The sequence below is a fragment of the Raphanus sativus genome, chromosome 3 (genome assembly GCF_000801105.2).
Source record: "Raphanus sativus cultivar WK10039 chromosome 3, ASM80110v3, whole genome shotgun sequence".
NCBI classification, from domain to species: domain Eukaryota; kingdom Viridiplantae; phylum Streptophyta; class Magnoliopsida; order Brassicales; family Brassicaceae; genus Raphanus; species Raphanus sativus.
The window spans coordinates 23,120,451-23,148,194 of record NC_079513.1 but is presented as its reverse complement, the minus strand read 5'-3'; the positions used below and the strand labels follow the sequence as shown (position 1 = coordinate 23,148,194).

Here is a 27,744-nt window from a genome sequence, read left to right as displayed (position 1 = left end):
ATCTCTCAGTTTTACATGCTCAGTTTGTGTGAAGTGAAATGAAATTCTCTGTTTCACAATTTCTTCTTATAAATAAAGTTTTCTTGAAGAGGGGTATCATCTGATCTGATGTAACAAAAATTATTAAATCAAAAGAGTAAAAAAGCTAGTTAAACCAAATGAACAAAACGGTATTGCTACATAAGCAGCTTTTAAGCACATAAGATCGAAACACTGCTTGTGGAAAGGTTTATATATTCTCCATATATACCTTTCATATCGACATATATCTTTCTGCTGATGATACTCTCTGCTTCAGTAGCTACCTGCTGCGACGATGCTAGGTCCTTGTCAACTTCTTACTGATGAGATCTCTCAGCTCGATCTCTCCCGGGAATCTACCTTCTTTCAATTTAGAAAACACCTACAAATACAAAAGACCAGAATAGTACAAACTTTTTAACACATGATAATTAAAAGTAACTCCAGAGTTAATTAATACTAACTAACCAGTTCTCCATTGCAGAGAACTTCAAAGGCCCCTGAGCTTTGAAGGTAAGACTGGAGAAAGTTTCCGAGAAGCCAAGTAGAAGCCATGGAACCAAATCTATTGGCCCTCAGGGAGTTGAACCACGCGGGCGGCTGCGTGATTCCAATCATGGGGAAGACGCGATCACCCGCAACTATCATACCGATAACTCCCATCTGAGCAACCGGTACAACCTTGGCTAGAATACGCTTTGGTGCTGGTGCTGGGTAGTTGGCGAGAATCACGTCCAAACCTGGAAACTCCGTCTCTAACATCTTCTTCATGGTCACTGCTGTTCCCCTGCACATTAAAATTTTATAAAAAAAAATTCAAAATTTATATCCCTCACTTACACATCTTAAAGGCAATGAAACTTTACTACTTGAAAGACACTCATCAAAGAACTAATTCGACATTAATGTATCTAACTATAACTAGTCCAAAGTCCATGACTAGACTAAAATTACTTGAAAGAACAGGAGACGCAGAAGTTGATCTCGACGGTGTTTCCATATCCAACAGCTCCTCCTAGTCCACTTTGTTTCTTCTGCAAATTAGAGCAACGAAACGATCGATCCAAGGGCGATAATAAGTACTGAGAGATCACAAAACAAAACAAAACAAACAAACAAACATACAAGAGGATTTGTACCTGAGAAAAAGGGAAATCTAGGGTTTCGGGTGTGAATCCAGCCGGACGCTGGTGGTGTTGGTGGTGAGGGATATGCGGTGGTGATGGTGGCTGATGAGGAGGTTTTGGAGGCGGAGGAGTGAATAGGTTGAACAGATCAGAACAAAATAAGAATATCGGTAAACCCAAGAGTATCAATTGGGCTCTGTCCATCGCCATTTTTTTCAATCTCCGATGATCTCTCGACTGAGTCAGAAGCGAGACAGAGAGAGCAAGTACCAAAACCCGATCCAGAGTTAGACTTGGTTCGGATGCTGTTATAACGCTATCCCCCACTAGACATTAATAATAATAAAAAAACTGACATAAAGCGGCTCCCACTTTTCTTTTCTATTCAATTAGGCCCAAAACTATTTAAAGTGACAATTTAATACCTCAATTCAATACCCAATCAGAAAAAAAGATCAGCACATACTGGGCTTGTTAACGACCAATAACAGTCTCGGATTAATTATTGAGCTTGTTTAGAAAATACACACTCCAATGGGCTTAGCAAAAAGCCTTTTAGGGTTTTGTCAATGGCCAATAGCGCTCTTTATATATGAAAGCTAATCACCTCTCTTTAATTAGAAGTAGATGTCAAAGGTTTTAGTAGCGGCGATAAAATATGTCTTTGACTCTTTGGTAGTAGATATGCAAACTCTATTAAAGTTAGGTTTTGTCTCTTGATACTCTCGAACTGAAAGTTGGCTTCATCAGATAGTCTATGCGGATATGTTCGTTCCCATACGATTCGTTCCCTTGAAGCAATACTAATCGTGTTGCTTTTGTTTTCTTTATATATATCCTCCATAATCATTCCAGCATTAATTAAAACTGTTAGTTCTAGTTTGATGCTGTTGATTAGGGACTAGGGAGCATAGGTTGAGCAACTACATGTCTTTTTTAGGTTATATCTGTTTGTTTTTATTTATATAGTGGGAAGAACAGTGATGAGTCAATTTGCAGACCTGTAATGATTGCGGTAATGATCGCACTTCATTATGAACATCTAAGAGCATCAGTAACGCCGGCCCTTAGGCCCGGCCCTTCTAATTAATTGGGTTAAAGTTAAATGAAAAATAGGAGGGGACGACGCAAAAGGGCCTTATCTAAGGGCTTTTCTTCATCGTCCTCTACGCGACGTGGCAGCACGGGAGAGGGAGATGAAACCAAAGAAGCGATGAAGTCTTCGGTTCTCGAAAACTCAATCGGCGTCTTCTTCTCTCTTCTCTCTTCTCTCTCGATCTCGTTCGGTGGCGATAGAAGGTGACTCCATCTCTCGAAAACTCAATCGGCGTCTTCTTCTCTCTTCTCTCTTCTCGTCCTCCTGATCTCGAGCTCAACTCCATCTCGGCGAGGCTCTTCCATTTCGTTCTCGTCTCAGCGTTCTCGACCTCGTTTTCGTCTCGATCGAGTGCTCCATCTCCAGTTCCAAATCCAAAGCTCAAGGTATGTGTTTCACGTCCTTTGATTTACTTTATATGGTATTAAAATCTGATAGGATTTGTGCTAAGACAGTAATGATTCTTTGCTTGATAGGGTTGTGTTATAGTTTGATCATATTTTGATATTGGTCCTCTAGTAATTCGATTTGATTTGTGGCTTGATAGGGTTGTGTTATAGTGTTATAGTTTGATCATATTTTGATATTGGTCCTCTAGTAATTCGATTTAATTTGTGGCTTGATAGGGTTGTGTTATAGTGTTATAGTTTGTTCATATTTTGATTTGATTATATGATTCTTTGTTTGATATGCTCGTATTGATATTGCCGACTATAGATTATATGATTCTTTGTTTGATATAGCCGACTAGAGACTATAGATTATATGATTCTTTGTTTGATATGCTCGTATAGTTTGATATGGTGGTATATATATTGCGTTTCATATTGAATAAATCATTGTATTGTTGGTTGATAGCTTTAAGTCCTGCTGTATTGTTGGTTGATAGGTTTAAGTCATGGTTACTCCTTGTAGTTACATTGTAGTCAGATTGAATGTTATTAATGTTATTGTTAGCTTTAGTATATCAATGTTATTGTTAGCTTTAGTATATCAATGTTATTGTTAGCTTAAAAGTCGTGGTGGATAGCTTTAGGTGGTGGTTGATAGCTTTAAGTTGTGTAATTACTTCAGATTAGACAGTTCTTGGTAATGGTTAGTCATTTATGTGGGTTGATATCTCTTCACTTCCGCGTAGTAAACACCAACTCACTTCGGTTAAATAGACACACACACACACACCCACTTTCTCACATCTCTCATCTCTTTTCTTTCTGATATGAATCCAAATTATCATCCTGCTCAATCCTCTAGTTACGTAGGACTGCTTCACAGTCAAGATGGTAGTGCTTTCAATGAAAACTTTCCTTATGAAAGTTTTCATTCTAGTGTTAACTTTGGAGATTCCGAACCTATCCCGGCTTTCAGTTCTCAACAAACTCAAGACGCACCTCCAGAGACACCAGTGGCCCGTGCTGTGAGACGCAAATGGAACCCAACAGATGACGAGGTGCTGATAAGTGGCTGGCTTAACACTTCTAAGGATCCTATAGTGTCAAATGACCAGAAGGCGGGTACCTTCTGGAACCGAGTTGCTGCTTATTATGCATCAAGTCCACACGGAAGAGAGGATGGTGAGAGAGAGTGGGTTCATTGCAAGAAGAGGTGGCACAGAATCAATGATGAGATAAACAAGTTCTGTGGCGCATACGCGGCAGCAGAGAGACAACAGAGGAGTGGTGAGAGTGACACTGACGTTCTGAAGAAGGCGCATGACATTTTCCACTCTGATAATGGACACAAGTTCACCCTTGAACACGCGTGGTGTATGCTCAAGTATGAACAGAAGTGGATGAGTCTTAACACACCTAAACCAGGTTCGAAGAGGAAGAACACTGAGACAAGTACCCAAAGTTCTACCACTGAAGGTTTTGTTGAACCTGAGAGCACGCCACAAGGCCTCGTTGAGCCTGAGCGCAGGCCAGAAGGGATCAAGGCTGCTAAGGCTAAAAGAAACACGCTTAAAGGGAAGTCTGTGGCTGAGTATGCGGCTGTGTGGGATATGAAGAAGGCGGATTTGGAGAAGAAGGAGACACTGTCGAAGCTAGGTATACTAGACAGTCTCATTGCACTTGCCAAGGTGCAACCATTGACTGAGGCGGAAGAAGCGGCGAAGAATAAGATACTAGCCCAGTACTTCTGAAAGAAAAATCTGCTTGTCTTTATTTTTGCTGTTTGTTGCCTTTATGCTTGTCTGTATGTTTGAAAAATCTGCTCTATGCTTGTCTTTATGTTTGTTGTTGGTCTATGTATCGAAATGCTTTAGTGTTTTCAATAAATGAAGTTGCCATAATCAAGTTGTAGCTCTATGTATCTGTCATCTTTAGTGTTTTCAATAAATGATGTTGCTCTAATGAAGTTTATGGCAGGTTCAATAAGCGATGGGAGTTTACAGCTATTCGCAGCCATCTCAGTCGGAAGATTTATTTGGAAACAATGACGATAGTGACTACAGTGAGACGGAGGATTTAATACGCCGTGATCAAGCTGAGCTAAGCTTGGAAAGACGTTCAGAGGTTCAGTATCCTCCGCAACCGGAGGTTGAGTTTGGCTGCCCACAGGTTTGCTACTGTGGTTCTCAGCCACTCCTCCGCAACAGTCGTACTGATCCAGGTAAGTGTAGTATTGAATATGTGATACATGTAATGAGTAGGTGGTATGTGATTGTGGTTATGAGTATTGTATATGTGATACAGGTCGGTTAGTCTACACTTGCGCGAATGTTGACGATGGCGAATGCCATGTCTGGAAGTGGTGGGATGAGGCCATCATGGAGGAGATGAGAGCGAGAGATAGACACGTGCTTCAGCTAGCTGAGAAGGTAGATAATCTAACTGTGCTGCCTGACTATGAGACTGATCAGAGGTTGAGTACCCTAGAGAAGATTGTGGATGATATAGTGGTGGATAAATCTGAGCAGAGGTTGAGTAGCCTAGAGAAGTATGGGTTTCAGTGCTTTGTAATAGCCATGCTTCTTGTTGTGGTTGTGGTAGCCATGGTGGTCTAATTGTAGTCTTGATATTAATTTCTTCTTGAACTTATTACTAGACCAGACCTTTTTTTTTTACGTTTGGACTCGACCTGCTAGTACGTGTTATATATGGTTGCATTTCACAGGAGTTAGATCTTAACATGTCTCGGATCATGTGACTTTGTAATTTGTAATTTGTATTCTTGACTTTGTAATCTGTATTCTTGTATTTGTACTCTTGAATTTGTAATTTGTACTCTTGCATTTATTTCTATATTCAGTTTGTACCAATAAGTCACATGATCTCACCAAATTTACATGTTTTTTTCCTTTCTACCAACAAATCACAAGTTTAGTTTCTTCCTACCAATAAGTGACATCTCACCAAAGACACATGTTTTTTTAGTTCTACCAATAAGTCACATGATCTCACCAAATTCACATGTTCCTTATCTATATAATAAGTAACATCCTTGTTCTCTCATTTCAAACATCCAACGTATTCCTCTTCTCTTAACTTAACATTATTCAGCCTTCTTTTTTTAAATATCCAGAATTGCTTCATGGCATCATCTTCTCACTATCATTATCACATCAATCATGAGGAGGATGATTTTGATTCTGTTTTTGATGATCTTTATGAAGAGCTTCCGGAACCAAAAGAGAGAAAAAAACGTATCTATATTGAGAGAAACCGGGAAGAAGGACACAAAAAACTCTGGAATGATTATTTCAAGGACACTCCAACATATCCGCACAATTTATTCCGCCGACGGTTCCGAATGAACAAGCGCTTGTTCTTGAGAATTGTGCATCGTCTCTCTACAGAAGTTGAATATTTTCGTCTAACTGAAGATGCCCTCGGACGGTCGAGTCTAACTCCGCTCCAAAAATGTACCGCAGCAATTCGTCAATTGGCCTATGGTAGTGCCTCTGATGCAGTTGACGAGTATGTACGACTTGCTGAAACAACGGCTCAACACTGTTTGCACAATTTCACAGCCGGGATAATCGACTTATTTGGCGATCAATACCTAAGACGTCCCACACCGGAGGATCTACAAAGACTACTGCTAAAGGGTGAAGAACGTGGATTTCCCGGGATGATTGGAAGCATTGACTGTATGCATTGGGAGTGGAAGAACTGCCCCACCGCTTGGAAAGGGATGTATTCTCGAGGATCCGGAAAACCAACAATTGTGTTGGAGGCGGTTGCTTCGTATGACCTTTGGATATGGCACTCATTTTTTGGAGCTCCAGGTACTATGAACGATCTCAATATTCTTGATAGATCACCTGTTTTTGATGATATAATTAACGGAGAAGCTCCCGAAGTTAATTTCTATGTCAACGGAAGAGAGTACAATTTGGCTTACTATCTGACGGATGGTATTTATCCAAAGTGGGCGACTTTTATTCAATCAATCCGACTACCACAGACTCCAAAACATTCAAAATTTGCTACAACCCAAGAATCCGTTCGAAAAGATGTTGAGCGTGCCTTTGGAGTCCTCCAATCTAGGTTCGCCATTGTTAAAAATCCATCTAAATTATGGGATAAAAGCAAAATAGGAAATATTATGAGAGCTTGTATCATTCTCCATAATATGATTGTCAAAGATGAACGGGATTCAAACACTCTCGAGGAATTTGAAGATGGCGATCAAACTTTTGTGATTAAAAAAACCACAAAACACGGCAGCAGAATTGCTCTTCGCAAAGAAGTTCGGAATCCAAATATTCATCTAAATTTAAAAGAAGATTTGATCGAACATATTTGGCAAAAATTTGGACATCTTCCATGATTTCAAAAAAATGTTTGTAATTTGTTTTACCATTTTGTAATTTGTTTTTCATTTTTGTAATTTGTTTTTCATTTTTGTAATTTGTATTTCAACTTTGTGATTTGTTTTTCCTTTTTGTAATTTGTATCTCCATTAAAAATTAATGTTTCATGTTTTTTCAATCTCTACTCTTTTTTTTATTACTTTAAAAATAAAACTTAAGGGACATTTGCAAGTCCCTCCAATAATCTTAATTTTTAATATCACCCTTAACCTATGTCCCTTAACCTAACTATAATACTAAAATACTCTAAGGGCCTCCAAATTAGTCCTAGGGATATGGATGCTCTAAGGGACTGAGTTCTTCCTACTTTGTTTTTGATAGCTATCAACTTGTAATTTTACGGTGCCTTGTTAATCTGGTGAGAAGCCGATGAGATATAATTGGTCTCGGTTTTGAAATAAAATCTTCTTGACTAGTAGTAAGACCACCGTCCAAGGCTTCTGCCTTTTTTTGTAGTTTTTTTTGTTGAGATTAAGAGGGGATGATGTGTATGATGAGAACAAATATGAAAAACAGTTATCCCTGGCTGAGGATTTAATCCCGCTGATGATTCATTTGTAATCTGACACACCAAATACCTATTAATCACAATTTTATTTTGTACTTGTTGACTTCAATTTGTTTGTACTTGTTGACGAGGAAGAATGTTTTAAAAATCATGGGTGATTTCATTTATCTGAAATGCAGAGTGAAGTTAATTGGCTAATTGTGCATGATTGGTATTACAGTTAAACATAAAATTCTTTTATATTAATGGGCCGTCAGTGGGGTATGATAAAAGCAAAGAAAGTGACTTGTTGCAGCAAATAAGGTGGTTCTTAAAGGAAAAGAATTATAAAGTTTATGGCCGAAACAAAGTTCTGATCCCTAGACCCAAAATTTGAACGGCAACACATGTTTGAAATTCCTCTCTATCTCTCGCCTTGCCATTTAAATTCCTGTCCAAAAAGTATTAATACAACACAATTAAACATTTTTGAGGTGTTTCTCCCTTGTATAATTGTATGTTTTAAGATGTATCTTCATAATATTATTAGTAGATGAATGTACGATACTTAATTCAAAAGTTGATGTAGAAGTAATTCATAGTTGGGAAGAAAAACAATTAGCATGCAAAAAAAGGTGAAAAAGGAATAAAGGCTAAAAATGAAGATGGAAAAATGAAGGCTCAAAATAAGGAGCCGACTGCCATTTTCAAGTACTGTCGTTTTCTTATAACTATCGGCAAAACAATTATTATTGCCACTAAAATTACTCTACTTACGGTTGGACACGGTTCAGATATCCGGTTTTTAAGATATTTATGATTTGTTTTATATGTTACGGATATCTATTTTTTCGATTTATCTTACTTCAAAAAGTATGGATATTCGGAAAACGAATATCCAAAAATAAATAAATATTTACAGATATTTATGAATAATTACAAATATCTCTTCTATTTTGATCAAAACAAATATATCTTAAAAATTTGATACCAATTTGTTTCGTAAAATATTTTTTGTATGATATATAAAATTAAAATTAAAACAAGTAGTGAATCTACATATTTTTTAATTTTTTAAAATTAGCTAACAATATAATAACACAAAACTTAAGAAAAAATTATAATTGTCATAAAAATTTATCTTTTTATGTAATACTTTTATATAAATAATATCTGAATATAATTTGTCAAATCATATGTTTGAATAATAATTATATAATTTTATACATTTAAAACTTTAAATACAATCAAGATATACATGTATATATATATTGCGATCGGAGTGGATATTCATTTTTCTAAAATTTTAATATTTTTGATTTGTTTTAATTTTAACGGATATTGATTTTTAATATTTGATTTACTTTGAAAGTTTACGGATACAGAATTTTCGCATTGAAACGAATAACGAATTAAATCAAATTTAACAGATAACAATGCTCATTTCCTACTCTACTTCCTAACTCAACGTTAACCAAAAATGTTCATAAAATATAAAAACATGTTTGACTAGTAATATATAAACTGAAAAATAGGAAGCGTTATTTCTGTACTACTACTAAACAAGAAAAAAAGTCATGGGGATTTGTTCTTTTTGGAGTAAACTCCGTTACCTTGACGAGTCATTTAATTTTAAAGACTCGACCCTTCTCGGTGCCTCGTGGCTAGGAGCCTAGGACCTCAGAACATCTAATACGAGTACATCACTATTTTAACAATAGAATATCGTACAAGTTGGTTAATGGAGAAACGTGTAAAGATGTTTATTAGAAGTAGTTGCATAGGCATAGCGTTCCTCGTCTTCTACTTTTGCTTTATATTCACGTAAACTCTTCTTCGATCTCTCCCTACTTACCTTCTTTTCTAAGCTACCTTTCATGTGACCTCCACTGCCCACTTCTCTTCTTTTAGTATATTGTGTTCCCTTTCTTTATTTTCCTACCTTACTCTCTTGCCACTACAAATTTGAGGTTCAGAGATTGATTCATAGTAATCAAAGTATAGTCATGGACAAAAAGCTAATCAAACATTCATTTTGATCTCTAAATTTTAAATATAATATATATATAAAATAAATAAAAATATATATATAAAATACTTATATAACTCTATACAGTCTAATGCATTGTATGAGTCTAAACATTAGGTTTAGACTTTAGAGATTGATTCATAGCATAGAGTTGTAGAGATATGCATACACAAACAAAAAAAAATATATATATATAATATATATATATATATTAAATAGCTCTAAAATTGTAAAAGTATTTTTTTATTAAATACTTATATATAACTCCATACCAGTCTAATGCATTGTATGAGTCTAAACCTTAGGTTTAGACTTTAGAGATTGATTCATAGCATAGAGTTGTAGAGATATGCATACAAAAACAAACCCCACCCGTCTCTTAAACTCACAACCTCCACTCTATATTTGGTTGCAACCACAACAAACTAAAAGACAAAGCCCCACAACCATTCCCTGCAACTGCAAGTACTTCTACTGCACATTTCATCAATATTCAAAACCAGGATATATATATCAATAATATAACATGACTTACTTTTCACAATGTCTTTTGAATATCTTTCAGACAATTAAATTATGTGGGTTTGTATTTGTATATAAATAATGAAAACGACTAATATGTTTATTTTAAATCTTTTTGTTTGTTCTCAATATATACATATTCGTCTATAGCATTTATACGTACTTTTGATTTTCCCCATATACAAATCACTTTACACGTATATAAATCAAACCAACCCTCCATCAAATAAAGAAATCACGTTGATCCAAGAAAAAAATAAAAATAAAAGCTCTCTCCGAAGTCATAAACACAATGAGAGAAGAAGAAGAAGGAGGAGAAGAAGGATCAATGAGTAGGAGAAGCAGTCTCTCGAGTTTCCTCGGAGTCTTATCTTCTTACAACTCAAATGTCCTCTTGGCTGCTCTCGTCTTCCTTCTATTAGTCGTCCTCTTCGTCTTGCTTCTCCATTTCTACGCCCGCTATTTCTGGTCACACTCCGACCAAGAATTCTCCTCCGCTCGACGCCGCCGTAGTAGAAGAAGAAGAAGAAGAACCGTTACAAGAATCATACCTCCAGTTCCACTAGGAGGTTTAGACGGTGGAGTTTCTCCGTCCGCTGCTGCTGCAACAAGCGATGACAAAGGTTTGGATTCTTCAGTGATTTCCTCGATTCCTCTGTTCGTGTACGAAGACGACGAGAAAGACGAAGAAGAAGAAGATGAATGTGTGATATGTCTTGGTTTGTGGGAAGTGGGAGATGTCGGAAGAAAGTTGAGAAGTTGCGGACATGCGTTTCACGTTGAGTGTATAGACATGTGGCTGTCTTCTCACTCTACTTGTCCTCTCTGTCGATCCCCTGTTCTTTCCGTCTCCGATCAAGACAACCTCAAACCGGCCATCAACTACGAAAATGATGGAGTGGAAGAAGAAGAAAGATCAGAGGTTACTCTTCAGATGTTTCCAGCCGGAGGAGATGAGAACGTCGTCGCCGGTGATCGGAGATTTTCACTGTCTCTTGCTGTGATGGAAGATAATCTCAAAACAGGGGTTGACGACGAAGGAGAGGTTAGAATCGAAGTATTGGATGAGGAGATAGGATCAAGAGGTGATCGGAGATCAACGTCTTCGGTGGCGTCATCAGCATCCAGTTCGTTGATGAGGATGTTGAGTAGTAGAAGTAGACCGGAGTGTAACAAGTTTGTTCCCGTCGGCGACGACGCAAGATTCCTCTCCGTAACAATAAAATATACTATAAACAATTGTCAAGCAAACAGTTTTGGAAATGTAAAATAAATAAACAAATCCCTGTAGTAATTTAGTTTATTAAAGCGTTGGTTGAAGAAGCTAATGATTCTTTTTTGTCCATGCAAATCAATACTTACTTCTGCCACTAAAAGGCAAAACCTTAAGTTCATGTATCTTAATTCTTAAAAATTGTCTTATCATTTCTATGGGATCACATGTAAAATCTACAGCTTTGATGAGATGTGACAGAATCTCAGAGGGCTACATCACTCACCTGGCAGTTGAGGTCAAAGCATCTACTGTTTTACTCATTGTTTCAAACTGTAAACTATGCTTTTTATTCTTGGCATCTTCTTCTTCTACCTTCCAAATGATTTCATATTCAGTAGGACACCATTCTTTTTGCAGTGTTATAAAGACCAGTCGTTTTCATACACATACATAGAATAAACTAAGAGCTGGAGAAAACGAGTGATGAATTAAGAAAGACGTTAACTTTGTAGTGACCACAACATGTACGATATTTTAGAGTTCAATCAAAGTAAGAATTTTCCACATCAAATAAGCTGAGAGGTTGTTTTCAGATGGTCTACTTCTTTTATTAGCTTACTCTTTTATCATTCTTTGTATTTCTCGACATGACCCTGAAACCTCTCACGTTATTCAATCCAATATCCCCAAAGACAAAACCTAAACTATTCATTCTCAAATAAAGAAGATAAGGTGCAGAGATATGTGTGGTCACACAATGGGAAACCAAAAACAGGCAATGATAGATATAGCCAGTGATGAGGTTGCTAAGCTTTCTTCCAACAAGGTGAATCTACAAAGTTTATCTGATACTAGTTTGCAAGGTGAATATACCCATTGTACCCAAAGAGTCATTTCATTTCAATCTGTAGACTGACATGCCAAGGCTGATAACCTGGTGAAATAACAATATTATAAACCTCAGCTACTTACTTTTTCTCTTTTTGTGCACACTGAATATAAACCACGGATTCATACCAATCCGGTCTGAGGCAGTTACTAGCCACATTGCAGTTCAGCATAAGCCTCTCCTAGGTTGTCCTCCTTCAAGCCCTTTTCACGTTCTCTTCAAAACCAGGTGGACCACTTGCTAACTGGTTATCACTTGGGTTGCGTCGTGAGCTCCGTTTCTGGGAAGCAGTTGTGCTCCTGGTCACCTTGGCGCGAGCCTTTCTTCCCTATTACGTAACCGCCAAAAGAAAAAACAAAAAATCAAGAACCAGACGCTCAAAAAAACAACAACACATTTTGTAGTAAGAGTATCTCTCAATAAGATCTCACCTTCCCCATGCATCTTTCCAAATGAGGAGCAAACCTCCCCGCAACGATCTGTCTCCCACAGTTCATACAGTTGAACACCTCAGTAGCTACAGGAGGGTGGCTCTGACCAAATATATCAACAACGTATTTAGTGTTGGCCTCTAGGTTGTTGCTAGGATCAGCAACTTTAGCACGCGCTTCCACTGATAACCTCAACTCTTCTTCTACTACCTCCAAGTCTCGGTCAAGCCCTAGTCTCGCTATCCGGTGACACTCGGATGCCACGTCAGCAATCACCGAGTCTACAAGATCAAGAAAAACCTGGGACGAGAGCTGCAACACACAACAAAAGATACAGATTTTGAAACTGTGTTCACTAGCAGATAGGTCTATTAATTAGCAGATATACCTGATCATTGGAAGATTTATTATCCTCTGCGTTAGACATTTGAATCCTCTCTCTTTAAACACGAGAATGCTCTGCGAAAACAAACAAATCGTTAAGAAGGTAGTCTGCATCCCTATTCACGAGCCCTAGAAAAAGCGAGTGTCCTCAGAGAAGATGAAACTCTAACAAATTCGAACCGACCAATCGAGAGGGATTTTTCAACAAAAGGCGATTTCACTATCTAACAGATGAGCTCGGGGAGATTCTTAATCAATTTTTACAGAATAACGAAAATCGCAATGGGATTAGAGAGCTTACAGTTCACGGCTGAGTCGCGGCGGCGGTGAGACGGAGGAGGGAGGTAAGAGTTTTTCGCCTTTTGGATCTCTCGTGAAACTTCACTCGACGGAGAAGAGAAACAAGGAATCATGAGCGAACTGCCACGGCACTAATTCCGCTGAACGGCACGCGTTTCTTCTTTTTAACATACCAAAACGGCGCGATTTTAGTTAACGCGGGGTCCTACGTAATTTGGGCTATAACATGTATGAAAAGGCCATCTGTGGCCCATTTAACTTTCGATCGCTTGTGTAACTTGGTTTTGAGGTAACCTATAATGGTAACTTCGACGATGGAGGCCTTAAGTTGGCGAGTGACTTCCCTTCATAAGAGACAGACACTACACGACGCATGATGAGATCTTGACCATACTTGTTGTTATAAGCTTCACCGTTTTTCTCTTGTTACTTCCTTGTCTGAAGCGCCTTACACTCACCAGTCCCACTTGACAGAAACAGAAACAGGACAGTCTTGAAATTTAGCAAAAACATTAATAATATTTTGTATTTTTACACTTCATATAAATCTATGTTTATGTATTAACTTTCAGAATTTTGGATGGCTAAAGCCAATGTTTCAATGAGCTATGTACAAGACCGGCTTTGGCTCTGGTGAGAAGACGCTTCTTTAGAGTGTAAGAGTTGCTTTCAAAATAGCCACAGGTCAAAACCAACAACAAACAAGCATATGTATTGAGTTTCTAGTAGAAATCGTAGAAGCATAGTGTCACTATATTCTACACTACATTACAACATTGCACCCAACTGCAGTTACAGCTGAAAAAATAAGATCGTCTACAGAAACAACAACACAACAATATGAGGTTATTCACTAACAAGTGGGAACTAAGAATGTAGATTTACTACAGAGGCAGTCAAAACTCGATGACTCTGTAGTTGATGATACAGGGGAACAGACTCAGCGCTGCTATTAGAAGAGTAGAGTACCGAGCAAGGCAGATGTTAAGGAAACGGTAAGATTGTCGTCAATGTCGGTGCTTACAGGGAGTGATTCCACAAAAGCCGATGCTATAGAGATGATGAAGAAGCGAAGAATCATATCCCACCCGCTATTCTCAATGTAACGAAACGAAGCAAAGTAGTACATGTACGCAACGGATGCTGAGAACCCTGCGATCGCCATCCCAATGCTACCAGCTACTGATTTGTTTCTATTGTAAGGAAGCTTCTCTGTTCCAAGCCGCCTCCCAACAATGTCAGCCATGCCTTTAAACATAATGTAAGGACAAAAGAGTGTATAGGACGTCATCATCCAATGGATTCAACTTGACAATACAAAAAAGGTTGAAAAAATATTACTGAAATAGAAACAGAGCTAAGCTGTACGTACCATCTCCAGCACAGAGGTTGCATATCACTGCAATGGCTATTGGAGATGTGTTCCAATAGAAGATACACGCCGATGTGATGGAGAGTGCATAATAAAGCGGTCCCTTGAGTAGTTCCCTGACAATCCATAGACAATTTGTGAAATGACAAAAAGAAGATATTATGTGCAGGTATTATGTCAAAAAAAAAACACAGGTAAACCTGCGATCACCGTGTCTGCTCATAGACTTGATAGTTCCTTCGTCTTGGTAGACACCAAGGCCCAGGAGCAGCATCCTTAATATATTAAGTCCAGGTATAAGAGAAGCGAAAAGCGCTCCTTGGAGTCCAGAACTGAAATAATAGATGGTCGTTGGGTGAAGTGATAGTGATAGAAGGAGAAGAGCCAAAGATGCAGCGGTCAAATTGGATTAAATGTTTGACAGGAAGTAAGTATTACCTGAAGAGCGGCCAGCAAAGCATAAAAACAAGGCCAATGTTTATGTGCACAAGCTTCCTGATGAGTTTCTGAAAAAAAAAAAAAAAAAAGAATCATGAAAATGGTATTGGTCAGTCACATATTATGCCTAAAAAAACCAAGTCCTTACTCTGTTCTGTCCTAAAGCAGAGACAAGACAAGACTACGTATTAATTGGCTATTACAGAACAAAGCACAAAGGACTTATCACATCATACAGAGTCAACTACGTATAAACGTAAGAGGTAAATATATATGTGACCTGGTCGAAGATGCCGCGCTTGCCAATCTCTCCCCAGAAACCGAGGCACGAGAAAGCGACGACGCCGGAGATTCCGGTGGCGCAGACATCTGAGAGGACTGTGTTTTCCGGAAACATTAGGGCGGCGAGTGGAGACGTTAGACTCCGAGGATGATACGTGGAGGTTGTTGATTTAAAACTTGTCGCGATTCGAAGATTGAGGAACCGTGGAATCCGAGAGAAGAAGCAAGGGACGGCGAGAGAGGAAGAGGAAGAGTCAACGGCAAGGGGAGATGATGAAATGAGAGAGAAGCTCTTCTTTGTATACATTTTCTCTGCAAATCTCAACGAACAACCTTTTTCTAATCTAATAGGTGTACTATTTCAATTGCATTAAATAAACGTACTGATTGGTTGTTAGTTATCGCTGAAGCACACAAAAAGTTTGGTAGTACATTATTTATTTCCCTAAAAGGTGTGAATTGTTTTGTTTTGTTTTCTCTTCGAAGAGTGTTTGTGGGGCAATCTAACGATTTTTACTGTTTACAAAATTAATTAATAACATAAATTCTTATTAAATGAATCGAGATTAGTGACTGGAACTCAGCAGCAGAGCAACTTAGTTCATGTGTTTTAGAAAGGTCCATCATCATTCGGATTTTTAAAGTGATATTGAAACAATACTTGTTTAGCTTTAAGTAGAACCAAACAAATTAGAGAAAGAACAAAAAAAAGGAAAAGAAAAGACACTCACATAATGGCTATTAAATTTTGATAGAGACACTTGTTTCTTTCTTGTTCACTCAAAGACTTCTATGGCGCGGATGGAGTTACTGAGATGCAAAAAAATGGATATGGTTTTGTCTCTCATCATTACCATTTCCCTGGCTCTCCCGTTTACTGGGAGCTGCAGTAGCCATGTTTACAGCAGGAGGAGTGATTTCCCTGAGGGCTTCGCTTTCGGCTCCGGTGCTTCGTCTTATCAGGTCCGTTATTTCGGTTCAGCTTGTAACTCTGTATTCAGATTCTGCTGTTGTTCGTTGGAATCGAGAATTCGACTGTCATCTGAAAGAGAAGAAAATAAAAATTTTGATGGTTTCTGACAGTGGGAAGGTGCTGCTGATGAAGACGGTAGAAAGCCGAGCATCTGGGATACCTTCGTTCATTCTCGTAAGGCCTTTTTTCGGTGTTTAGATTTTCTTGTTAGAACGGTACTTTTACCAAATGTTTTTACTGAGTATTGGGTGGTGGACACGAAGGAGATATCCGGAATTTTAAAGATATCTGTGATCTGATTCGCCTTGTACGAATAATTTATTTTTCGATCCAATTCATAATTTTTTGGATATTTGATATAAGGAATATCCGGAAAAATCAGTATATTTTACCGGATATCCGATTCGATCCGTCGATTTGGTAAAAACTAATATAAAAATATTTTTCTGAAAAATATTTTAAAAAGGAATTTTTTTAATAAATAATAATAATATTTCATTACAAATTATTTTAAAACTATATACTTTTAAAAATTTAATGATCAAATAATTAATTAGTAGATAAAATAACTAAAAACTATATAGAGATATAAATTATATTTTATATATATACGTATATGCATATATACATTACGGATCAACATCTATTTTCTAAAAAATGAGTATTTGTGATTTGTTCTTTATATGACGAATACTTAATTTTAGTATTTAAAATTTAAAATTACAGATATTTTAGTATTTTTCAGATCGAATATTTTGTCCCACCCTATTGTTACCTCAATTGGAAAAAGTCTAAAAACGACCTATGATGGGATGATGCATGAAACAGAACTAATATTACACACGGTCTGATTACACATATTTGTAACTAAAAAACAATTCTTTTGAGCCTATTTTGGAAATTCAATAAAAAAATTATTATTTTATTGAACTTGGCAGGTAACTTAGATAATGGAGACATAGCATGTGATGGGTATCACAAGTACAAGGTTCTTTCTTTCTTCTTTTTACCAAAAGCCTCCCTCTGGTAAAGTACTAGTCCTACTTTTTGTCATGACATCAAAGATTTTTCTCTTTTTGCTTTTTAAATCTGCAGGAAGATGTGCAGCTCATGGTTGAAACTGGCTTAGATGCCTTCAGATTCTCCATCTCTTGGTCCAGGCTTATACCGAGTATGTCTTTTTGTGCCCCTTATATTTATTACTTGAAGGGATAAAGTTTATTATGAGCTATATTCTCATTAATTAATTAGATGGAAGAGGTCCTGTTAACCCAAAGGGTCTCTACTTCTACAAGAGTTTCATCCAACAACTTGTAACCCACGGTAACACCCCTTCTTCATATTCACTCAGCAACTCTTTGCACTCTGCTGAGTTTGGTTTTTGGTTCCTACTAGCTGAACTTTAAAAGTAAACTTACTACAGGAATTGAACCACATGTTACACTCTACCACTATGATCATCCTCAGGCTCTTGAGGATGACTATGGAGGATGGCTCAACCGCACAATCATGTAAGCTAACAAAACAACCCGGCATTTACACTTAGCTTCTTCAAAAATATATTGAAAAACCGATGGGATTCTAAAGAATAAAACTTGATGTTAGTTATCTGTCTTTGCAGCAAAGACTTCACTGCTTATGCAGACGTTTGCTTCAGAGAGTTTGGGAATCACGTCAAACTCTGGACCACGATCAACGAGGCTAATATATTCACCATTGGAGGTTACAACGATGGGATAACTGCGCCTGGTCGTTGTTCTAGAAACTGCATGTCAGGGAACTCTTCCACTGAACCATATATAGTAGGCCATAACTTGCTTCTTGCACACGCCTCTGCTTCAAGATTGTATCAACAAAAGTACAAGGTAGACTTGCTTATACATGTATATGATTTTATGACGAAGAAGCAACATATTACATATAATATGCAGGATATACAGAGAGGTTCTGTCGGCTTTGGCTTATTTGCAATGGGGTTCTCTCCTTCTACAACCTCCAAGGATGATGAAATTGCAACTCAAAGAGCCAGAGATTTCTACTTTGGCTGGTGAGTTACAGAGTTAGTGTCATGCAAAAACGGTGTAAAAATAAATTTGGGAAGATATACAATGTCTTATTCTGAGAAAAATAAGGCTGCATGCACACTTTCTAATCCAGGATGCTTGGGCCTCTTGTATACGGAGGCTATCCATATGTAATGAGAAGAACCATCGGATCAAGACTGCCAGATTTCTCAGAGGAAGAATCAGAACTAGTTAAAGGCTCCTCTGACTTTGTAGGAATCACTCACTACAATGCAGCTATTGTCACAAACATCAAACCTTATTTTTCAGGATACTCAGATTTCTACTCAGACACTGGCATAACTTTGACATGTAGGAATCAAATCCTTAATTTTCTTCTTTTTTTTAACACATCTATAACAAAACAAACCTTTACTGATGATCAACTTTTCTTCCTTTTACTGCTTGGGATAACAGACCCTTGTAATGATTCATCTACCGGGGTAAGATATCAATTATGGCTACTAAATTCAGATGCAAAACTCCTTTAGTTATATATAATGTCAAGTCTTTTCTTAGTTGCTTTTGGACACATGTGATGATACTCCATGGGCTATGGAAGGTGTCCTGGAGTATATAAAGCAGAGCTATGACAATTCTCCTGTCTACATTCTTGAGAATGGTCTCACTCTCTTCTCTTTCTCTCTCTCTCTCTCTCTCTCTCTCTCTCTCTCTCTCTCTCTCGTCGTTTTTCATGTCTCAGTCTGCTTAAACTCTCTTCTTAATGCAAACTTGTAGGTAAATCGATGAAGGGAGATTTTCAGCTGCAACAGAAAGACACACCAAGAATCGACTACTTACAGGCTTACATTGGTGCTGTGCTCAAAGCCGTTAGGTAAGTAAATTGTTTCTTACTGCATCTTTTTTTTCTTTCTCTTTCTCTTGTCCATGTGAATGTGATAAAGGAAGAAAAGACATGACTACTGTAACGTGTAGGAATGGATCAGACACGAGAGGCTACTTTGTATGGTCATTGATGGATTTGTACGAGTTACTTGACGGATACGGTTCTGCCTTTGGGTTGTACTATGTGAATTTCAGCGATCCTCAACGCAAGAGATCTCCAAAACACTCTGCTCATTGGTACTCTGCATTTCTCAAGGACGACATTACCTTCCGTGATTCACAAGGCATCACGCAATTGCAAAGCAACATCTCTTCTTTCTAGCAGCTCCATTAGAGCAGCTCCATCAGTTACATACCATAAGAGTTTCAAAAAGAAAAAAATTAATAATACTATAATTACATAATTTTGTTTTAATTATTCTTTATCAGATGAAATATTAGATGATTGACAACTGTTACTTGAGTTTGCTAATGAGTTCTACAAAGTTGGCTAATGAGTTCTAACAAACATGCTCTAAGGGTGCTCAGCTAGCTTCACCGTTTTCCTCTTGTTGGTCGTGTTGCTTCCTTGTCTGAAGCGCCTTACACTCGCCACTTGACAGAAACAGAAACAGCAGTCTTTAAATTTAGGAAATCATAGATAATTTAGTAAAAACATTATTTTTATATTTTTTGTACACTTTAGAAATCTATATTTATATTTTAACTTTCAGAATTTTAGATGGATAAAGCCAATTATGTTTCAGTTAGCTCGGCTCTGGTGAGAAAAAAGCTTCTTAGAGCGTAAATAGCCACATGCCAAACCAACAAAAAACAAGCATGTGTTAAGTTTCTAGTAGAAATTGTAGAAGCATAGTGTCACTATATTCTACACTACATTACAACATTCCACCCAACTGCAATTACAGCTGGAAGAAAAAAAGATCGTCTACATCAACAACAACAACAACAACAATAATGGGGTTGATTCACTAACAAGTGGGGACTAAGAATGTAGTTTTTTACTCCACCACAGAGGCAATCAAGCCCTACGGCTCTGTATTTGATGATAACAAGAGACTCAGTGCTGCTGTTAGAAGAGTAGAGTACCGAGCAAGGCAGATGTTAAGGAAACAGTGAGATTGTCGTCAATGTCGGTGCTTATAGGGAGTGATTCCACAATAGCCGATGCTATAGAGATGATGAAGAAGCGAAGAATCATATCCCACCCGCTGTTCTCAATGTAACCAAACGAAGCAAAGTAGTACATATACGCAACGGATACTGAGAATCCTGCGATAGCCATCCCAATGCTACCAGCGATTGATTTGTTTCTGTTGTAAGGAAGCTTCTTTGTTCCAAGCCGCCTCCCAACAATGTCAGCCATACCTTTTTTAAAAATAATGTGAGGAGACAGGAGTGTGTCAATACAAAAGTTGCTACAAAACAAAAAAGAGAGTCAAGCTGTACGTACCATCTCCTGCGCAGAGGTTGCATATCACTGCAATGGCTATTGGGGATGTCTTCCAATAGAAGATACATACCAATGTGATTGAGATTGCATAATAAAGCGGTCCCTTGAGTAGTTCCCTGCGATCTCCGTGTCTGCTCATAGACTTGATAGTTCCTTCGTCTTGGTAGACTCCAAGGCCCAGGAGCAGCATCCTTATTATATTGACTCCAATTATAAGAGAAGCGAAGAGCGCTCCTTGGAGTCCAGAACTGATATAATTGATGGTAGTTGAGTTAAGTGATGAGCCAATCAAATTGGATAAATGTTTGATAGGAGAGAGGTATTACCTGAAGAGTGGCCAGCAAAGCGTAAAAGCAAGGCCAATATTTATGTGCACAAACTTCCTGATGAGTTTCTGACAAAACAAAAATCATGAAAATGGTATTTGTCAGTCACAAAAAAAAAAACAAGTCCTTACTCTGTTCTGTCTAAGTCCTAAAGTAGAGACAAGACTGCATATTGGCTATCACTGAACAAAGCACACTTATCATTACAGATTTAACTAAATGAGTGGTGATGCTTGTAGTCTACGTATAAATGTAAGAGTGTCAGTGTGACCTGGTCGAAGATGCCGCGCTTGCCAATCTCTCCCCAGAAACCGAGGCACGAGAAAGCGACGACGCCGGAGATTCCGGTGGCGCAGACATCTGAGAGTACTGTGTTTTCCGGAAACATAACGGCTTGTTGATCTGAAGGCTAGTCGAGATTCCAAGAGTTCGATGGCTAGAGACGAAGAAGAAAAAAAAAGTCAACAACAACAACAAGAGGAGGAGGAAATAAAATAATAGAGGGAGTTTGCTCTTACAACATTTTTCTGCAAATCCCAACGACAAAACTACATTTCATCAATATTTTAAAGAGTGAATGTGTGATATACCCCCAACGGAGGTCCAAATTAGAGAAATACCCATGATGTGACATAAATGCAAAACATGATGACTTTTATGACTTGAATGGACAAAATTACCCTTACTTTGTTATTCAAAATTTGTTAGCGAGTTAACATATTTTTAACATGATATAAAAATTGTTAGCAAATTAACAAAATTTTAACATGCTACAAATTTTGTTATCGGGTTACGTCTATTTATTAACGTGTTAAACAAATCACTAACAAACAGGTTAGCATGTTAACAATGCTAGTATCATAAAAATACATATATTAACCGTTAATCAATTATCTATCAAATAGCCGTAAACCTATTTGTAACAGCTAACACTCTATGTATCCGTTACAAATTCATTAAAATATAATAATAACGGGTAAATAATGAAATAGCTGCTAACTTACATAAAATCTAAATAAAAGAATGTATATTTCAAGATATGAAATTGAAAATAATAGAATTATTATGAGATAATAACATTAGCAATATGAATGTCAAAAGAATCAGAGTAAAAATTAGAGATTTATGGTGAAAAAATGAAAGCATAAATATGATATGTGTGAAAGATAAAAAGATAAGAAGATAGGGAAGAAAAGAGAGAGAGAATGATATAAGGATAAAATGGTCCGGTTTTTGGATCTTGAAAACTGAGGATAAATCGCCAATTATAGCTCGGTTTAAGGACAATCCCACCAATTTCTGTATTTTAAATGCATTAAATTAATTTTTGAAAATTGTTGCTGAAGCACACAGAGTTTGTTTGGGTTGCTGATGAAATATTTATTTATTTCCCGAAAAGGTGAAATTCGTTTTTTTGTCTTTTTCTTTCCTTTCAAACAGTATAAGAGGCAATCTAACGACTTTTACTGTGTGTTTTTTTTTAGTTTAAGTTCTTAATAACCTAATGATATTTCAATGAATTATTAATAAGATCACATTTTTAACACATTAATCTTCTTAATTAATTTAGGATTTAAAATGGAATCTGATTTCTCTTCTTTCTTGGATTCTTCTAGGCTTCTTTCTTGATGGTATCCTCTCAAGTCTCAATATACTGAGCTTAACTTAGTAAAAGAGATCACTAAAAACAAGTAGTTTCTGATTATTTTTTATAGATGCAACGAATTAAGAAAACTTCTTTTAGTTAAGTGAACTCCTATTTGTTCAACTATGGATATATTTAAAGAGAATATGAAAGAAACACTTGTCTAGTTCTTGGTCACTCAAACTATTGGAGTAGGGCGAAAAGACAAAGGAGAGCCAAATGGATTGGGTTTTGTCTCTTACTATTACCATCATCCTATTCCTGGCTCTCCCTTTTACTGGGAGATGCAGTCATGTTTACAGCAGGAGTGATTTCCCTGAGGGCTTCTCTTTCGGATCTGGTGCTTCTTCTTATCAGATTCGATATTTTGTTTCCTACTCGCAGTCTGCTTTTATTCTAATTAATCGAGAATTCGATTTATTAGAACAAAAGCAGAAAATATGAGTGACATGATGGGATGACGCATGAAACAAAATCAATATTACATATTTAAGTTTTAAGTAAAGTTATTGGCTTAGTAAGCCTTAAACCTCATTATAATTAAAAATAAACTCTTTAAGCCTATTTTGGAAATTCAGTAAAACAAAAAAAAATATTTTGTTGAACTTGACAGGTAACTTAGATAATGGAGACATAGCATGTGATGGCTATCACAAGTACAAGGTTCTTTCTTTTTTTTTTTCTAACAAAAGCCTCTCTGGTAAAAGTACTAGTTCTACTTTGTTGTCTTCACGTCAGAGATTCTTTTTCTTCTTTGCCTTTTTGAATGTTTCAGGAAGATGTGCAACTCATGGTGGAAACTGGCTTGGATGCTTTCAAATTCTCCATTTCTTGGTCCAGGCTTATACCAAGTATGCTTTCTTCTTGAGTCCCTAATATTTTTACAACTAAAAGAGATCAAGTTTATAATGAGCTATACCCTCATTTCTTAGATGGAAGAGATCATGTTAACCCAAAGGGTCTCCAGTTCTACAAGAGCTTCATCCAAGAACTTGTAACCCACGGTAACACCTTACCTACCTTGTTCATATAAGCAACTCTTTGCAATTCAATCTCCCCGCGGTGTACTCTGTTGAGTTTGGTTTTAGCTCCTACTAGGTGAACTATAAAAGTAAACTTACTACAGGAATTGAACCACATGTTATACTTTACCACTACGATCATCCTCAGGCTCTTGAGGATGAATATGGAGGCTAGCTCAACCCCACAATCATGTAAGCAAACAAAAAAAACTGCCATTTACTTAGCTTCTTGTACTGGTCCTCAGGCTCTTGATGTTATTGGTATCTGCCATTGCAGCAAAGACTTCACTGCTTATGGAGACGTTTGCTTCAGAGAATTTGGGAACAACGTCAACTTCTGGGCCACAGTCTACGAGGCTAATATATTCACTATTGGAGGTTACAACGATGGGATAACTGGGCCTGGTCGTTTTTCCAGAAACTGCTTGTTAGGGAACTCTTCAACTGAACCATATATTGTAGGCCATAACTTGCTTCTTGCACACGCCTCTGCTTCAATATTGTATCGAAAAGTACAAGGTAGACTTGACTGTATATACATGTATGTAGTATTTTACAAATGTGAGTTTATGACGAAAAAGCAACATATTACATCTGATGTGCAGGATATGCAGGGAGGTTCTATCGGCTTTGGCTTGTTTGCAATAGGGTTTTCTCCGTCAACAAGCTCCAAGGGTGATGAAATGGCAGCTCAAAGAGCCAGAGATTTCTACTTGGGCTGGTGAGTTAGAGTACACAAGGTGTAACAAAATGTTTCAAGCTGGTCAAGATCTCCTTTTGCTGAGAGAAATAAGGCTGCATGCACTTTCTAATCCAGCTAAATACAAAAAGAAATCTCACTCACATAACACCCCAAATTGCAGCTAAACCGTTTTATTATTATGTTTTTCTAAAAATGAATCGGACTAAGAACAACTTGTTGATTGTTTTATTTTGTTTTCTACTTTTCACAAAAAAAAAAAAAAAAATTGTGAATGAACCTTTTTCTTTCTTTATTGAGTTATTAAATAATGATAGAGACAGTTGTCTACTTCTTCGTCACTCAAACTTGTCTGGCGCGTGTAAAGAGTTAGTGAGTGATAGGATAAGAGGGTCTACTTATTAGAAAATAATATCTCCACGAACATGGAGCAAAAAGGAGAGAGGAAGAACGACATGGATTGGGTTTTGTCTCTCGTCATCATCACCATTTCCCTGGCTCTCCCTTTACATGTGAGTTGCAGCGATGTCTACAGCAGGAGCGATTTCCCTGAGGGCTTCGCTTTCGGCTCTGGTACTTCTGCTTATCAGGTTCGACCTTTCTCGCTAGCTTTCTTTCTACTCGGAACCTGATCTTGTTTGATTGAAATGCTTGGTGTTGTCTTTTTAAGTGGGAAGGGGCTGCTGCTGAAGACGGGAGAAAGCCGAGCGTCTGGGATACTTTCGTCCACTCTCGTATGCCTTTTACTTCTTTTTTTTTTTTTTTCTGTTTCTTAAGTTTATAATCCAAACCCTTGTGATTGTGTGATTGTGGCAGCTCAACAGAAGATTGATTGTTTTTTCTTTTCTGAACTTGGCAGGTAACTTAGATAACGGAGACATAACATGTGATGGTTATCACAAGTACAAGGTTCTTTCTTTTTCTTTCTTACCATATATGTCTCTATCTCCTTAAGTACTAGATTTACTTTGTTGTCAGCACATCCAGGGTTTTTTATTTTCTTTTCGCTTTTTAAATGTACAGGAAGATGTGCAGCTCATGGTGGAAACTGGCTTGGATGCTTTCAAATTCTCCATCTCTTGGTCCAGGCTTATACCAAGTATGTTGCCGGTTTCTGTTTTTTCTTATTACCTGGTCGACGCTAATACTCTCATTAATTAATTAGATGGAAGAGGTCCTGTTAACCCAAAGGGTCTCCAGTTTTACAAAAACTTCATCCAAGAGCTTGTAACACACGGTAAGACCTTACTTTCTTCATATCTACTAGTAAGCAACTCTTTTGGTTTTATTTCCTACGAGTTAGAGACTTAAGTAAACTTATCACAGGAATTGAACCACATGCTACACTCTTCCACTACGATCTACCTCAAGCTCTCGAGGATGACTATGGAGGCTGGCTAAACCGCACTATCATGTAAGCCAAGCTAACATTAAAAAAAAAAAAAAAGCGGCATTTTGTTTAGCATCTTCTTACACTGATCTCTGAAAGAAAGAGGCAGCTCTAAAAACGTTTTGCTGTAAATTATGTAGTGAAGACTTCACTGCTTATGCAGACGTCTGCTTCAGAGAGTTTGGGAGTCACGTCAAATTCTGGACCACCATCAACGAGGCTAATATATTCACCATTGGAGGTTACAACGATGGGATAACTGGGCCTGGTCGTTGTTCCAGAAAATGCTCGTCAGGGAACTCTTCAACTGAACCATATATTGTAGGCCATAACTTGCTTCTTGCACACGCCTCTGCTTCAAGATTGTATCGACAAAAGTACAAGGTAGACTTGACTATACATGTTTTAACATATATTACATAACCCTCTCTTGGCCGACGAAGGAGCAACATGTTACATACAATGTGCAGGATATGCAAGGAGGTTCCGTTGGCTTAAGCTTGTATGCAATAGGGTTTTCTCCTTCAACAAGCTCCAAGGATGATGAAATGGCAGCTCAAAGAGCCAGAGATTTCGACTTGGGCTGGTGAGTGTGGCTACAAACGGTTCCAAAAACATCTTTCAACATTAGCCAACATAACCAGTGTCTTATGCTGAGAAAAAAATAATAATAATCTGCACTTTTAAATCCAGGATGCTTGCGCCTCTTACATTGGGAGACTATCCATATGTAATGAGAAGAAGCATTGGATCAAGACTGCCAGATTTCTCAGAGGAAGAATCAGAGCTAGTTAAAGGCTCCTCTGACTTTATAGGAATCATTCACTATCTTGCAGCTATTGTCACAAACACCAAACCTTATTTTCCAGGATACTCAGACTACTACTATGACACTGGCGTAACTTCGTCATGTATGGAATCAAAAATCTTAAATCTTTTATTTTCTATCCTGATATATTGTAGTATTTTATTTTGCTGATCATATCTTCTTCGTTTTACTGCATGGGAGGACAGACACTTGTAATATTACAACTTCTCAAGTAAGAGTGTTTGTTGAGTCTACCAAAAATTCAGATACAAAATTCTTTATACTATCAAAGTCTTTCTTACTTGTTTTATTTTTATTTGGACAAGTGTTCTGTTACTCCATGGGCTTTAGAAGGTGTTCTGGAGTATATAAAGCAGAGCTATGGCAACCCTCCTGTCTACATTCTTGAGAATGGTCTCATTCTCTTCTCTGATGTCTCTTCTTCTCTCTAGTTCTTTTGTCTTAATATGCTTGGTTCTCTCCCAATGCAAACAAATAGGTAAAACGATTAAGGGGGATTTTCAGCTGCAACTAAAGGATACACCAAGGATTGAGTACTTACATGTTTACATGGGTGCTGTGCTCAGTGCCGTTAGGTAAGCAAAGTGTTTCTTACTGCATCTTCTTTTCTCTCTCTGCCGATGTGATAAAAGAAGATATACAATTTACTATTGTAACGTGTAGGAATGGGTCTGACACGAGGGGATACTTTGTATGGTCACTGATGGATGTATATGAGTTACTTGGCGGATACGGTAAAAGCTACGGATTGTACTATGTTAATTTCAGTGATGCTCATCTCACGAGATCTCCAAAACTCTCTGCTCATTGGTACTCTGCTTTTATCAAGGGTGACGCCACCTTTCTTGGTTCTCAAGGCATCTCGCAATTGCAAAGCAACTTCTCTTCTTCCTCTTTGTAATCTTTATGTGCTTATATTTGCTTACTGAGTTGGGCATATACGCATATTAAGAAATTAAAACTTTCATGAATACTTTTTCAGGATTAATAATTCAGTAACTGCATATTAGAAAAAAGATATAAAATGTGATTTAGATTCCCTAACATGGGTTGACAAAACCACAGATTTCAGGTAGTTAATTTT

General features: G+C 37.4%; 6 protein-coding genes, 2 non-coding genes and 2 pseudogenes across 16 annotated transcripts; 6 read left to right on the top strand and 4 right to left on the bottom strand.

Moving 5' to 3' along the window:
- Window positions 1-49: 49 nt before the first annotated feature.
- Window positions 50-1,466, bottom strand: LOC108844074 (selT-like protein). The gene is made up of 4 exons (XM_018617276.2): window positions 1,161-1,466; window positions 976-1,055; window positions 490-808; window positions 50-403 (listed from the first exon to the last, which is right to left on the bottom strand). The coding sequence occupies exons 1-4, from the start codon at window positions 1,356-1,358 to the stop codon at window positions 320-322; spliced, it is 681 nt and encodes a 226-aa protein (XP_018472778.2). The 5' UTR covers window positions 1,359-1,466; the 3' UTR covers window positions 50-319.
- Window positions 1,467-1,789: 323 nt separating this feature from the next.
- Window positions 1,790-5,311, top strand: LOC108857172 (uncharacterized protein At4g04775-like). 3 transcript variants are annotated; one of them, XM_018631120.2, is made up of 3 exons: window positions 1,790-2,630; window positions 4,614-4,857; window positions 4,941-5,311. In XM_018631120.2, exons 2-3 carry the CDS (start codon window positions 4,626-4,628, stop codon window positions 5,249-5,251), a joined length of 543 nt encoding a protein of 180 aa, XP_018486622.1. In that variant the 5' UTR covers window positions 1,790-2,630; window positions 4,614-4,625; the 3' UTR covers window positions 5,252-5,311. The 3 variants fall into 2 exon arrangements, 2 of the variants coding, with proteins under 2 accessions (XP_018486622.1, XP_056861752.1); XR_008943642.1 differs by lacking the exon at window positions 1,790-2,630 and having other exon boundaries at window positions 2,653-4,857.
- On the top strand, window positions 2,122-2,208 carry LOC130510350 (small nucleolar RNA SNORD25). Its single transcript, XR_008944021.1, has one exon. It is a non-coding gene; the product is annotated as a small nucleolar RNA SNORD25 (small nucleolar RNA).
- A 2,234-nt stretch (window positions 5,312-7,545) lies between the features above and the next one.
- LOC130510274 (small nucleolar RNA R38) lies at window positions 7,546-7,636 on the top strand. Its single transcript, XR_008943952.1, has one exon. It is a non-coding gene; the product is annotated as a small nucleolar RNA R38 (small nucleolar RNA).
- A 2,695-nt stretch (window positions 7,637-10,331) lies between these two features.
- On the top strand, window positions 10,332-11,426 carry LOC108844400 (RING-H2 finger protein ATL63-like; annotated as a pseudogene).
- A 689-nt stretch (window positions 11,427-12,115) lies between these two features.
- LOC108844402 (SAGA-associated factor 11) lies at window positions 12,116-13,464 on the bottom strand. Of its 2 annotated transcripts, XR_001948442.2 has the most exons (5): window positions 13,323-13,464; window positions 13,026-13,096; window positions 12,638-12,949; window positions 12,335-12,534; window positions 12,116-12,251 (listed from the first exon to the last, which is right to left on the bottom strand). XR_001948442.2 is itself a non-coding variant. In XM_018617659.2 (4 exons), the coding sequence occupies exons 2-4, from the start codon at window positions 13,062-13,064 to the stop codon at window positions 12,403-12,405; spliced, it is 483 nt and encodes a 160-aa protein (XP_018473161.2). In that variant the 5' UTR covers window positions 13,065-13,096; window positions 13,323-13,464; the 3' UTR covers window positions 12,116-12,402. The 2 variants fall into 2 exon arrangements, 1 of the variants encoding a protein (XP_018473161.2); XM_018617659.2 differs by having other exon boundaries at window positions 12,116-12,534.
- Window positions 13,465-14,006: 542 nt separating this feature from the next.
- Window positions 14,007-15,798, bottom strand: LOC108848087 (farnesol kinase, chloroplastic). The gene is made up of 5 exons (XM_018621500.2): window positions 15,412-15,798; window positions 15,132-15,199; window positions 14,894-15,025; window positions 14,694-14,809; window positions 14,007-14,569 (listed from the first exon to the last, which is right to left on the bottom strand). Exons 1-5 carry the CDS (start codon window positions 15,718-15,720, stop codon window positions 14,274-14,276), a joined length of 921 nt encoding a protein of 306 aa, XP_018477002.2. The 5' UTR covers window positions 15,721-15,798; the 3' UTR covers window positions 14,007-14,273.
- A 348-nt stretch (window positions 15,799-16,146) lies between these two features.
- Window positions 16,147-27,704, top strand: LOC108848086 (beta-glucosidase 3). Of its 6 annotated transcripts, none has more exons than XM_057005101.1 (13): window positions 16,147-16,376; window positions 16,497-16,560; window positions 17,325-17,374; window positions 17,482-17,557; window positions 17,638-17,709; window positions 17,810-17,897; window positions 18,008-18,251; window positions 18,318-18,433; window positions 18,544-18,761; window positions 18,867-18,892; window positions 18,969-19,071; window positions 19,188-19,284; window positions 19,397-19,588. In XM_057005101.1, exons 1-13 carry the CDS (start codon window positions 16,206-16,208, stop codon window positions 19,446-19,448), a joined length of 1,377 nt encoding a protein of 458 aa, XP_056861081.1. In that variant the 5' UTR covers window positions 16,147-16,205; the 3' UTR covers window positions 19,449-19,588. The 6 variants fall into 6 exon arrangements, with proteins under 6 accessions (XP_056861081.1, XP_056861080.1, XP_056861078.1 ...); XM_057005100.1 differs by having other exon boundaries at window positions 16,152-16,376; window positions 18,327-18,433; window positions 19,386-19,753; XM_057005098.1 differs by having other exon boundaries at window positions 16,157-16,376; window positions 19,386-19,753.
- Window positions 20,054-21,613, bottom strand: LOC108848088 (farnesol kinase, chloroplastic). The gene is made up of 4 exons (XM_018621501.2): window positions 21,346-21,613; window positions 21,075-21,142; window positions 20,749-20,996; window positions 20,054-20,663 (listed from the first exon to the last, which is right to left on the bottom strand). The coding sequence occupies exons 1-4, from the start codon at window positions 21,460-21,462 to the stop codon at window positions 20,368-20,370; spliced, it is 729 nt and encodes a 242-aa protein (XP_018477003.1). The 5' UTR covers window positions 21,463-21,613; the 3' UTR covers window positions 20,054-20,367.
- On the top strand, window positions 23,323-24,755 carry LOC130509298 (beta-glucosidase 3-like; annotated as a pseudogene).
- Window positions 27,705-27,744: the final 40 nt, after the last annotated feature.

Excerpts from the sequence above, each read along its gene's own strand:
- LOC108844074 (XM_018617276.2), bottom strand. The coding sequence starts at position 1,358 with ATGGCGATGGACAGAGCCCAATTGATACTCTTGGGTTTACCGATATTC. Across the intron at positions 1,056-1,160 it reads TAGATTTCCCTTTTTCTCAG|AAGAAACAAAGTGGACTAGG; the intron begins GTACAAATCCTC and ends TCTAATTTGCAG. Across the intron at positions 404-489 it reads TTCTCTGCAATGGAGAACTG|GTGTTTTCTAAATTGAAAGA; the intron begins GTTAGTTAGTAT and ends TTGTATTTGTAG.
- LOC108857172 (XM_018631120.2), top strand. The coding sequence starts at position 4,626 with ATGGGAGTTTACAGCTATTCGCAGCCATCTCAGTCGGAAGATTTATTT. Across the intron at positions 4,858-4,940 it reads CAACAGTCGTACTGATCCAG|GTCGGTTAGTCTACACTTGC; the intron begins GTAAGTGTAGTA and ends TATGTGATACAG.
- LOC108844402 (XM_018617659.2), bottom strand. The coding sequence starts at position 13,064 with ATGTCTAACGCAGAGGATAATAAATCTTCCAATGATCAG. Across the intron at positions 12,950-13,025 it reads ATAAATCTTCCAATGATCAG|CTCTCGTCCCAGGTTTTTCT; the intron begins GTATATCTGCTA and ends TGTGTGTTGCAG. Across the intron at positions 12,535-12,637 it reads TGGAAAGATGCATGGGGAAG|GGAAGAAAGGCTCGCGCCAA; the intron begins GTGAGATCTTAT and ends GTTACGTAATAG.
- LOC108848087 (XM_018621500.2), bottom strand. The coding sequence starts at position 15,720 with ATGTATACAAAGAAGAGCTTCTCTCTCATTTCATCATCTCCCCTTGCC. Across the intron at positions 15,026-15,131 it reads CTTTGCTGGCCGCTCTTCAG|TTCTGGACTCCAAGGAGCGC; the intron begins GTAATACTTACT and ends CTATTATTTCAG. Across the intron at positions 14,570-14,693 it reads CAACCTCTGTGCTGGAGATG|GCATGGCTGACATTGTTGGG; the intron begins GTACGTACAGCT and ends TTATGTTTAAAG.
- LOC108848086 (XM_057005098.1), top strand. The coding sequence starts at position 16,206 with ATGGCGCGGATGGAGTTACTGAGATGCAAAAAAATGGATATGGTTTTG. Across the intron at positions 17,710-17,809 it reads CCAACAACTTGTAACCCACG|GAATTGAACCACATGTTACA; the intron begins GTAACACCCCTT and ends AACTTACTACAG. Across the intron at positions 19,285-19,385 it reads GCTGTGCTCAAAGCCGTTAG|GAATGGATCAGACACGAGAG; the intron begins GTAAGTAAATTG and ends TGTAACGTGTAG.
- LOC108848088 (XM_018621501.2), bottom strand. The coding sequence starts at position 21,462 with ATGTTTCCGGAAAACACAGTACTCTCAGATGTCTGCGCCACCGGAATC. Across the intron at positions 20,997-21,074 it reads CTTTGCTGGCCACTCTTCAG|TTCTGGACTCCAAGGAGCGC; the intron begins GTAATACCTCTC and ends CAATTATATCAG. Across the intron at positions 20,664-20,748 it reads CAACCTCTGCGCAGGAGATG|GTATGGCTGACATTGTTGGG; the intron begins GTACGTACAGCT and ends TTTTTAAAAAAG.